This window comes from Artemia franciscana, chromosome 17 (genome assembly GCF_032884065.1).
Source record: "Artemia franciscana chromosome 17, ASM3288406v1, whole genome shotgun sequence".
Classification (NCBI taxonomy): Eukaryota; Metazoa; Arthropoda; class Branchiopoda; order Anostraca; family Artemiidae; genus Artemia; species Artemia franciscana.
In genome coordinates this window covers 6032663-6044871 of record NC_088879.1, presented here as the reverse complement: position 1 = coordinate 6044871, position 12209 = coordinate 6032663, and the positions used below count along the sequence as shown (strand labels likewise).

General features: G+C 33.4%; 1 protein-coding gene across 2 annotated transcripts in view; it reads right to left on the bottom strand.

Annotated features, from left to right (window-relative positions):
- The window catches only part of LOC136037745 (peptidyl-prolyl cis-trans isomerase NIMA-interacting 1-like), a 30572-nt gene that overhangs the window by 7080 nt on the left and 11283 nt on the right, over positions 1 to 12209 (bottom strand). For both annotated transcript variants that reach the window (XM_065720528.1, XM_065720529.1), the window contains exons 2-3: positions 7880 to 7956; positions 2332 to 2535 (exon numbers count right to left, since the gene is read on the bottom strand). In XM_065720528.1, the coding sequence (XP_065576600.1) occupies positions 2332 to 2535; positions 7880 to 7934 (259 nt within the window). In that variant the 5' untranslated portion in view covers positions 7935 to 7956. The remainder of the gene's footprint in view (positions 1 to 2331; positions 2536 to 7879; positions 7957 to 12209) is intronic.

Sequence of the window (12209 nt, the reverse complement as noted above, 5' to 3'; positions counted from 1 at the left end):
TTTCTCTTTTTCTTGTTCTTCTTTTTAACAACATGGAGGAAGAGACTCCAATGTCAAGTACGTAGTTTATAAATTATTTAAAGAAAAAAACAATAGGGCTTTAGCTCATGTCAGTGTTTCGATCATTTGTTTCTATGAGCAAGTGTCTATTTTGATATTCCTCTCTCCCTGTTGTATGAGTCATACGCTGATTGCGAACAACAGCTATGCGCCATTCATTTTATTTTAGTTGAGTACCTGTATCTGCCTTGTAAAGTTCTGTAAATAAATGCTTGTTAAACGAACATAGCAACTAGTATTTAAAACTCCTCTTTTCCAGGTTCCTATTTGGGTCTATGTGAAGGAAGAAACTTGAAATAAGTAAACTAAAAGTTATTTAAAAAAAAAATAGAGATAAAAATGAAGAATAGAGTTAAAGCAAACGATAAAAAGATTCCAGATTTTTAAATTCTAGAAACATTTGCTGAAAATCTAGAAATAATACGGAACTCTGCGTTCTCAAATATACGGAAATAATAGGAGAAAAATAAACAGAAATATACAGAAATAAAACGGAACTCTGCGTTCTCAAATATACGGAAATAATAGGAGAAAAATAAACAGAAATATACAGAAATAATACGGAACTCTGCGTTCTCAAATATACGGAAATAATAGGAAAAAAATAAACAGAAATATACAGAAAATATACAGAAATAATACGGAACTCTGCGTTCTCAAATATACGGAGATAATAGGAAAAAAATAAACAGAAATATACAGAAATAATACGGAACTCTGTGTTCTCAAATCTACGGAAATAATAGGAAAAAAATAAACAGAAATATACAGAAAATATACAGAAATAATACGGAACTCTGGGTTCTCAAATAAACGGAAATGATAGGAAAAAAATAAACAGCAAATATACAGAAAATATACAGAAATAATACGGAACTCTGCGGATCTGTGTATAAATGTTTTAAATTTATACATAGATCCAATAGCAAATAATCTTTAAGAAGTCTTTTTGGGGGGTAATATATTAGGCTGGAAACAAACCCTTTTTTCGAAGACATTAGCAGGAATCCATTTCTATTCCAAGATCATCATTTCCAAAAAAGTTTAAGAAGCTCCATTTTTTCTTCATAATGGAGCGTTCTTATGTTCTTTTAAGACAGATACTACATAATAATGTGCTTTGGCTTCGGACTAATATTTTATATTTCTCTTTTCAGGTTTTCTTTTGAGTCTACGAAACTTCAATTTTAAATAAGTTAATTATAAATTATTTAAACAAAGAAAACAATTGTGTTTAGCCTTCGGACAAATATTTGATATTTCCCAAGTTCCTATTTGAGCATATACATGGAGGAAACAGAGGAAACCTGGAGACGACTAACGGGTCTACGGCGAGTATGAAGAAAAAGAAGAGAAAAAATTCACCGAAAATTTCGTCCATATGAAACAAGGCGTCTTCACTGAAGATCAAGTTTCATGTGTCAACAGATTACAGCTACGTTTTTAATCACACCAGACAGAAGAACTTCATGGATTTGGGAAAATACCAAAACACTGACACTGAATACACTTATTTAGGATTATAAGTTTTTTAGTATTTTAAAAAAGCTTCTTATTATGACTGAACCGCCCTTGTGTTCCAGGAATTCTTCTAAAATTTATATGTTTTCGGAGGAAATTTATATACCCGAATACATACATTCGGAATTCTTCTTTTGTTTTCTATTTGAGTCCTCCAAATACATGGAGGAAGAAACTTCAATTTCAATTAAGTAAATTTCAAATTCTTTAAAGAAAAAAACTATAGTGCTTTAGCTTACAATTGATATTTGATATCTCTCTTTGTCAGGTTCTCTTTTGACTCAATATGGAGGAAGAAACTTTAATGTGAAGAACGTAATTTACATATGTTTAAAATAAAATCAAAACTTACATTATTAAAAGAAAGACCATAGTGCTTTAGCTTATAAGTAATATTTGATATTCCTCTTTTTCATGGTCTTCTTTTTAAGAACACGGAGGAAGAAACTCAAATTTCAAATAAATATATTATAAATTATTTAAAAGAATAATTGTGATTTAGCTTACTACAAAGATTGGATCTTTCTCTTTTTCGGGTACTTTTTTAAGTCAAAATGGACGCTGAACTTTTATTTTCATTTATGGCAAAGTTACCTGAGTACCTGAAATTCAAATCTTTTTTGTTTTCCTCTGTATATACTGAAGATATTCAGTTACTCCTTTTCCAGTTTTTTTTCGCCCTTTTAGCCGTTTCTTTTTCTATGTTTAATATAAAGACAGCACTTAAACGCTAATCTAAAAAAAGGGTACCTTTAAGAAGATCTAAAGCTTCTTCTTTGGTTCGATTAATCTTTTCTTCTCGCCACGAGGAAGGTCGTCGTGAGTCTTTATGCTTTACTAAAATATGAGAACACTGAATCTGAGCTGGGCCACCTGCTTCAGGAGCTGCTGCAGGCTTAGTAGGTAAATCCCATTGTGATTCTTTAGTAAAAATGTTCAAATAGTAAGGAGTGCCTGAAAAAATTCATTGTTATCTTGAACTAAAATTATACAATCTGAAGTACCAAGGACAATGAAAATGACATATAATGGTTTGAATTAGTTAAGTGGTAACTTATACAAACCATGTGGGTCTTTAAAAATTAATAAATATCAATAAAAAAAAAACCGGATGCAGCTTTTGGTAGGAGGCGCTAAATTTAAAAAAAAAGAACGTGGGTGAAAAATAAGCAAAAAACACACGTGACCGAACAGCTTAAAAAGGTGAAGCCTCCTTTGAAGGTGTAGCTGTCGTTAGGAACCAAGAAACTGTAAATATTCTAATTTTATTTTAAACTAACATTAGATACTTTAAAGTACCAATGACATTAAAACAAAATCTGATTGTTTTAACTGGTTATGTGGAAACTCAAACAACCAGAAGTGTCTTAAAAAATTAGGAAATATTAATGAAAAAAATCCATATACATTTTCTAGTGGTAGGAGGCGCTGAATTGGAAAAAAGGTATGGGTGAAAAATAAGCAAAAAACATATGGCACCGAACAGCTTAAAAAGTATAGCTTTCATTTGATGATGTAGCTGCTTTTATGAACCAAGAGACTGTTAATGTTTGAATTTGATTTTAAACTTAAATTAGATCTACGTTGCATGGGCAACGTGAGGTGTTGCGGCAACCTTTGCTCGGCTTCACCGAGTAAAGTGTTGCGAGAGCAACACTTTGGTTTTGTTTCCTCGCTGCGACTAAACGCTGAAGTTGTTAATCTGTAAGGATGCTAAAATACATACTAGGTACACCAACTCACAAAAGTTGCAAACTCCTCATTGCTAAAGATATTTGTAGCCTTACAGCCGATTATTACTTACAAGTCCCCTACATGTCTTACCACTGGAACCAAATTGGTCTTACCATCAAATACAACGGAAACAAAAAATAGGTACACCAACTAGTAAGAGTTGCGAACCCCTCATTGCCGAGGATGATTATGAGCTAACAGCCACTTACAACTCCCCTATATGTCTCACAATTGGTATCGGCCTATTTTTGGTTTCAGTGTGTACCTTACTACTGAAGTTGTCAACCCCTTTAAACTTTCAAACTGGTATATCTCATGAAGGAATTTTTGTACAAAAAAATTGATGACATTTACTTTGATCAGCTCATCAAAAGCTATCGACTGCCGTCGAAAAAAAAAAATCTATCTGTCTTAGTTCAAAAGTTGACTTTTTTGCCGTAGGCCAACTTTCTAACGTCATCACTTAGAAAGGAGCAAAGGATAAACTCTAATTTCTTTAGCAATGAGAGAACTTTTAAAGTTTAAGAGGCACATCTGATACCATTTCTCTACCGCAATCCCAAGTGCGAAAAACCGAATGATAAACTCAGCTGAAATCACGAACAGAAATGGGTAGAAACAATAGATGGCAGCACTTTCGGACCCGTGGGAAAATGCCGCTTTTTTGCTTCTCTAAATTTTTCTATTTATCACTCATAGAAGATATATTGGCTGTGGGACAGGGTAACTGTCGCATATATTTAACACTTATAGATTTTAGTCCATCTTCAATTTGAAACTGGTGCCTGCCTGCTTGCCTGCTAGAACGGAGCTTTCCACTCGAAAGCAGAAACATGGTTTGATGAAACGAAAGCTTGGCTGCATAACTTCAGATAGTCCTCTCTGACATAGGCTATACAACTCCTCTTCACTTCACACACTATAGGCTCTGGCTCAAGGACAAGCAAAAACCATCCTTTTTGGCCCCAGGGAAGAGTTCTACGAAGCTTTCCAAAATGTAAAGTCATATTCATCAATCCGGCCTAAGGTCCACACTTTCCGTAAAAACCGCAGAGGTTAGACCCTTACCACTTTCTAGCAATAAGCTGAAATCGGGGTGCTAGGAACAAAAAAAAAAAAAAAACACGACAAAACCAAAGTGTTGCTCTCGCAACACAATTAGACACTGTGATTACCAATAACGGTGAAAATGAAATATGATTGTTTTGATTGGTTAAGTGGTAACTTACACAACCATATGTATTTCAAAATTAGCAAAAATCTTGAATTTTATTTTTTGATCAAAAAAGCCTACAATACCTTGAATAAGGATGATAAACCCCAAATAAAGTCATTAAGAAACGAATAAACAGAAAGTAGTCAAGCGACAAATTACATATACTATCAGAATTGATAATTAAAATATTTTAATCAAAGACTTAAGACAGATACTATGAAATACTTAATTGTTAGTATAATTCGTCAAAAGCTCAGACAGTTGTTGTCAAGGATAATAATCCATTCCTATGGAAAGAAACCAACTAATAAAGCAAAATTCATCTTAGTGCATTGCTGGATAATGTTCGACATTGGTTCGAGCCTATCCAAGCAGCCGAAAAAACAGTACCGCTAAGATGCGGCAATTTTTATTCGTCGTTTTATGTTTGCTTAAATGGCTATTCTACTATCTAGTCGTTTCTGGTCTCCTTTCTTCATTCATAGTAATGCATGCATATATTAAAGGCTCACAGAGGGAATATATATATGTATATGTGTGTGTGTGTGTGTGTGTGTAGAAATTTCTTCTTAATATTTTTTTTCGGGGGGGAGGGGCAGCTTGGATTCAATTGTGATGGTAGCAATTATTATTATTAGAAAGAAGCTGCAGCACAAATAATAATCAAAACTTCAAAATGATAATCAAGAATACTTCAAAAAAGAACTACATTTCAAAAAAAGAGCTGCAGCACAAATGATAATCAAGGATAGTTGGTATTAGCCTCATATTCTAAGACTAATTACGAGAATTAACAAATAATATTAGGTTTTGCCTCATATTATTTGCTAAATTCCAACATGTAGGATACTGGAGAATTTGGGAAAATATATCTTAAACTGGAAAAAAATCAAAATGGCTTAATATCTTACTCAAATCATTGGAAATTTTTTTTTCAAAGTTAGCATCAAAGAAAAGTACATAGGCTCAAACTAAAATCAAGGAAATATATTACACTTTTTTCCATAGTTAACATTTCTTAAGCCTTAAAAATAAAGAATAAGTAAGAGAAGACGTTTCCCCCACTTCTTTCCTCCTTCCCCCATTCCCAAGGTATAATTTAGGCTCAGAATTTACTCCTTAAAGAATCATTCTCTTAACTATACTACTTTCCAAGGCGTCAACAAGCCCATCATCTAAAAATTAACCACACAAAGTCATATCCATATATCTGCAGCAATGCATGTGCTGCTTAATTCGTATCTGCAACATAACCAAGCCCCTTTAATTATCAACCTTTCGCTTTCTAGGGCTATAATGAGAGAAAGGTTAAGATGACTAGGGTGTGTTCCGCAGATGAAGGATGACAGATTGACAAAGATAGTCATTTTTAAGTTAACCGTCTAGGGGCAAAAGAAAAGCAAGCCGCGTTCGGTGTAGGAGCATGTCGTAAGGAGAGATTCAAGGGAAATGGGAACTTCCTGGGAGGGTGTAAAGAGGGAGATGTCGAATGTACTGGAATAAAGGAGGATCGTACGTGCTGTGTTTGCCTCAGGCGGCTTGGTGATGCAGTCAGCTGTCAGCCCTGAACAGTGAAGCAGGCAGCACAGAGAGAACCTTGATTCATAGCAAAATTAAGGAATGGACTTACCAGGTAGCCAACTAAAATTCTGAATCATTTTCCCACTTATGAGTCAATTTTCATTTTGATATTTTCAACCATTAAACTACCAAGGACAGTGAAAACGAAATCTGATAGTTTAAGTTGTTTAAGTGGAAACTTACACAGCATACATAGAAAATATACATACCTTAAAAAATTCGGATTTTTTTTAACTTCAATGAATTAAAAAATATATTTAAAAAATAGAAAATTTAAATCAAATTTTTTAGACAAATTCGGAAAAAAATCAATTTTTGATGAAAAAGATCTCCATACACAGTAATCCAGATTACAGCAATAGAAGCTACAAAATTAAAAAAAGAATGGCTGTGAATGAAAAATCAGTAAAAAAAACTAAAAAAAATATGAAACCATACAACTTAAGAAGGGGTAGTTTTACTTTGAAGATGCATTTGTCTTTGGCCGTTGGCAGATTATTAATTATTTTTTTTTTTTACTGAAAAAAAGCGTTGTCAAATTTAGATAATTAGATGGTATATTTATTTCCACAGTTCAGCTAGACAGCAGATACAAAATATGGTACTACTCCGAAAACTTCTTAACTTTGAAACAACCAAAAGAGAAATATATAGTTTTCAGGTGCAAACAGACCTAAGACGGGTCCAGGAGGGAAACAATTTTTTTATGTCCTAAATACTTTAAGCAAAGGGACTTACCTTTCCTGCCAATCCATTACATTCAAGTTTCAAGTTTAAAGCTAGCATGTTCAAGTTTATATCCACTAAACTATCAAGGACAGTAAAAATGAAATCTGATTGTTTAAGTTGGTTAAGTGGAAACTTACACAGCCACATATACATAACTTAAAAAATTAGGAACTTTTTTAACTTCAATAAATTAAAGAATATATAAAAAAATAGAAAATTTAAATCAAACTTTTGAGAAAAATTAGGGGAAAAAAATCAATTTTTAACGTAGATAACTTCGAAGACCACACTGCCTTTCCATGACGAAAGTAAAACAGTTCAAAATAGGGATGATACCTTTTTATTGACAGCTAATAGATATAAAATTATTTAACTGGAAATTTTGAACACTGTATATGTGTTCGAAATATCCAGTTAAATAATTTTATATCTATTCACTGTCAATAAAAAGGTATCATCCCTATTTTGAACTGTTTTACTTTCATCAATTTTTATTGAAAAAGACCTCCACATACAGTTATCCAAATTACAGTAATAAAAACTACCGAAATAAAAAAAAAGCTGTGAATGAAAAATCAGTAAAAAAACAAAACAAAAAAACATATGGCACCATACAGCTTAAGAAGGGGTAGTTTTACTTTGAAGATGTATTTGTCTTTGGCCCTTGGCAGATTATTAATATTCGATTCTGTTTTTTTCATACTGTAAAAAGTGTTGTCAAATATAGCAAATTAGATGGTATATTTATTTTCACACTTCAGCTTGGCAGCAGATACGAAATGTGGTACTACTCCGGAAACTTCATAATTTTGAAACAACCAAAAGAGAAATATATAGTTTTCAGGTGTAAATGGACCTAATACGGGTCCAGGAGGGAAACAAATATTTTTTCTATGTCCTTAATATTTTAAGCAAAGGGACTTACCTTTCGTACCTAGCTATTACCCAACTTAATCATTAAAATTATCGGTCAATGAATTTAATATTAGATGGTAGCTTAATCACTAAGTTAAAGGACTTAGGGATGTAAGATCTTACCAGATGATCTGCTGACTCGTTTCTCCCACCCATGAGGCAACCTTTCATCAGACATTTTCAAGTTTAAGTAGGCCAACCTAAAAAGAAAACAGATATAACAATACATTATACATTAAGAGCAAACCAAACTTCTAGAACAAAAAATATAACATTATAAATACACTTGCTCTAAAATGTGTCTTCTTACTCTTCAGTTATGCGTACTGAAAACAGACTACGGTGTTATTCTTAAACCTCTTACTATAATAATAATAATGATTTATTTATAAGCCGCTAATATATAAAGAGAAAAGAGGAGAGTACAAAGATAAAAGAAAGTAAAAAAACACAAATACAAAAACTCTACAATTGAACGAAAAGACAAATGAGCTAGTGGTGCAGCCAAAGCTTGCCAAGGGCTGACTTTAGCAACTTAATGTGAGCCCTTGCCAAGGGCTGACTTTAGCAACTTAATGTGAGCCCTTGCCAAGGGCTGAATTTAGCAACTTTAACTCAAACTTATTTGTAACGTCAGATGCGCTATAATTATGAACAAGTTTTTGGTTCCGAGTACGTGAAGGCAATTAAAGAAGGAACTTATGTGATCTATATGTGAGGGGATTTAGGAATGAAAAGCCAGAAGTCTTGGGAGATAAGAGAATATATTCTGAGGTGAGGAGGGTGGGAATCGCATCATATGTTACAAAAAAGTGCATCTAAATGTATCCCTGCTCTCCCTTAAGGGTGCAATTCATGAACACTAATAATGTGCTAAAATTATCAATAAATAGCAACATAAGGTTTACATAAGCCTCTCATACCAAAAATCAACGAAGGCCATTTTGTTTGTTTATTAACACAAAACTACAGTCCATAGATTCTGAATTAAAATCAAGTAGTTGTGTGCATCAAACCATGGCTAACTGTAGAAAAGCCAAGACAGGTTGTCCGATTGAGTGAGAGGCAAATCTGCCATAAGCCCTTATTAGGATTGTATAACAATGATATCAGTTCATTTGTTAATAGATAAGTCTATCTATTATCCGTCCATGTATCATTCCCAAGGCAAAAGTCATAGAACTAAGATTTTGGTTAAATGACACGGGTAAACGGTGGGGGTAAGTATGACTCTCTTATTGGACCGATTCTTCTTTGTTAGCTTTTAGAAAGGCACACCCTCCTAGAGTCTCAGGCAGGTTGACCAAAAATTTAAAAAAAAAAAAAAACGGTAAAAGGTTCGCTTGAAAATTGTTTTCATAAGTGCATGAAAATTAAGTATGAATATCTCTAATATTTTCGTCTGTATGAACATCTATTCTCAACATCTAATTATGAACATCTTCTATTATGAACATCTAATGTAAACAAAAATTCAGCGTGCTTTAGGTACAAGTGATATTAACTATTCTGACCATATCAAACATTTTGTAGTAACTAACTTCCAGCTCAATAGTAACCGAAACTCTAAAAAACGCAATTTAATACCAATAGACATACCAATAGAATTGGATTTTTATGCTGATTTCAAATATACAAGGTTTATTAAGTTTAGACTTACTCATCAGGGGTTAAGAGTCTGAGAAAAATTTGGCTTATTTTCAAAAAAAAGAGGGATACACCCATAAGTCATAAAATCTTAATTAAAACCACAGCATTAGATTCAGCGTGGGCTCATTCGAACAGAAATTGAAAGTTCTATTGCCCTTTTTAAGTGAACAAAAAGATTGGAGGGCAACTTAGCCCCCTCCCTCACCCCTTTTTTCCCAAAACCCGTCCGATTAAGTTTTTGAGATGGCCATTTTGTTCATCATAGATAAAAGGCCCAATGACTATGCCATTGGATATAACAAGACCCCTCCCCCCAAGAGCCCCAGGGAAAAGGTCCTTAAGTTATGAAAATTGTCCATTGTTTACGCATAGTATTTGTTATGGGGAAGCATGCATTCATTTTAGGGAGGGAAGGTAAATTTTCTTCTTTTTTTTCATGGTGGAGCTTTCCATGGTCAGGAACGTTTCCAGGGGGTGAACTTGTCAGAGGAAATTATGCACTGGGAGATTTTGCCATAGTTTTCATACGGAACTCTTTTTACATTTCTTACTTTCTCTTTGCCGCCTCAATTTTACACATGGAGTTGTTAAGAGTAATTGTCGTAGGTAAATTTTCACCGGGATTGAATTGTCTAGAGGAAATATCCGTGGGGAGGGTATTTCTCCCTGGAGGTGGGGCCAGATTTTCTGGCATTATTTGAAAAACGATCAGAAATTAAATAAAAAACAAGTTTTTTCAACTGAAAGTAAGGAGCAACATTAAAACTTAAAACGAACAGAAATTGTATATGAAGAGGGTTGCCTCCTCCTAGACACCTCGCTCTTCACGCTAAAGTTTGAATGTATCCCAATTCTTTGATAACAACTCCTGAAACACAATGATTGTTTAATTGGAACTTCAGCATCAAGAGCGAGGTATTTAGGAGGAGGCAACCCCTTCATATACGTAATAATTTCTGTTCGTTTTAAGTTGTAATGTTGCTCCTTACTTTGAGTTAAAAAAAACCGATTTTTCTTTTATTTAATACTGCGCATGATGAAGAACTTGAGCAATAAGCTGCACATGATGCACATGACGAAGAACTTGAGCAATATTTTTGAAATATCAGGAAAAAGTTTTCCACGACCTTACGCTTGTATCAGAGCATTGGTTGTTAAAGTATCTCAGTGGAGGGTTCAAATCTTAGACAAATAAGCAGGGGGCTAATGAATGGCAACCCCTGTTAAATATAAAATTATTTCTGTTCATTTTAGCATTAATATTTGTATGTTTATGTTAATGTTATTTGGTTTTAGTTTATGTTATTTGTGCCTTTCGTTTATGTAATTGTATTGTGTGCATGGCTGTATATTTGGCTTTAAAATACACTTATCTATCTATCTATTGCTCTTTACTTTCTTTAGACAAACTTTTTTTTTTAGCAAATTTTGATCATTTTCAATATAGTATTCAAGCGTTTCCTAAATGTGAAGAGGCCTACCACCTCCCTCATCCCTATCATATTTACTAATGCTTTGAATACCTTCAGTGGTATTTGCTTCTTAAAACAAAACAGAATTTTCTAAAACAAGAGATTAAACACTTAAGAGTTATCTCTAAGTGCATTATAACGAAGAATGTAACAAATTGTAACAAAGAATCTTGGATACAGAATTATTTTTTCCGCAATAAAGGGGGACTTCCAGCGCCTCACAATCTATAATTGCTTTCAAGAAGACAATGAGAAGAAATAAGTCAATCACAAACAATTAATTTAAAAAATCTTTTGAAAAAGAAGTTTTTTAAAGAAAGCAAAGACCATATTAAACTTAAGATTAGAATAAACACAAATCTACAATCACTCAAACTCAAAACGACCAGAAATTATGAATAAAGAATAAATGAAAGCCAAAAAGAACACAAATTAAATAAACAATGATAGTAAAACACCATAGACAAATTTATTTTATTTACTAATAATACAAAATAAACTATATATACACACAACCGCCCGGGGAAGGCTCGAAAAGCCTGACGATGGACGGCTGCAACCCTCTAATTCTCAGCCAATAGCAAAAATAATTTACAAAAAACTAAAAAAAAGTACAAAAACACTCTCTCAACTAACAAATAATACCAAAATTAACTACTCTCTCCCAATAAATGTTTGTTAAACTTTACTTAAATAACCCAATATGCTCAGCTTCCTGAATGCCAGATGAGACATCATTCCAAATAGCCAGAGCTAAATACCTAGTTCCGAAAATTATCCACCTTCCTAATCGAATACCCGTAGAGTGAACGATTTACGCAAAAAAAATCAGTAAAAACTATAGGGCATATATTATTCCAATATTGATCAGTAAAAACAGCAGTTTGATAATCGCGAATCTGACCAATATTAAATGACCAATGATGCGGTATCGTTTACAATTTTCTACATAATTACCAAGAAGACGTACTGTTTTATTTTGAAGAATATGCCCTTTTTTAAAATTTGCATAGAAATTACTTAATCAAAGAACACAACCATAAGAAAATATAAGGCGGAACAATAGCATGGTACAGTAATAAAAGAACATAATGGTAAAACACGCTTTAATCAGCACAGAATTCCCAGACCTCTAGCAACTTTAGCTCCAACACGATCACTCTGGGGACTCCAAGACAAATTACAATCAAGCTGGAAGCCCGAATAACGCAATTTATACACCTAGGTAAAGGTAAAGGTAAAGGATACGGCATTAGACTTTTACAGTCCGTACCGGCGGTGCTGATCTCCGTTTCTTGGCCCTTCAGCCAGGAAGTGCAATGGGGGGTTGG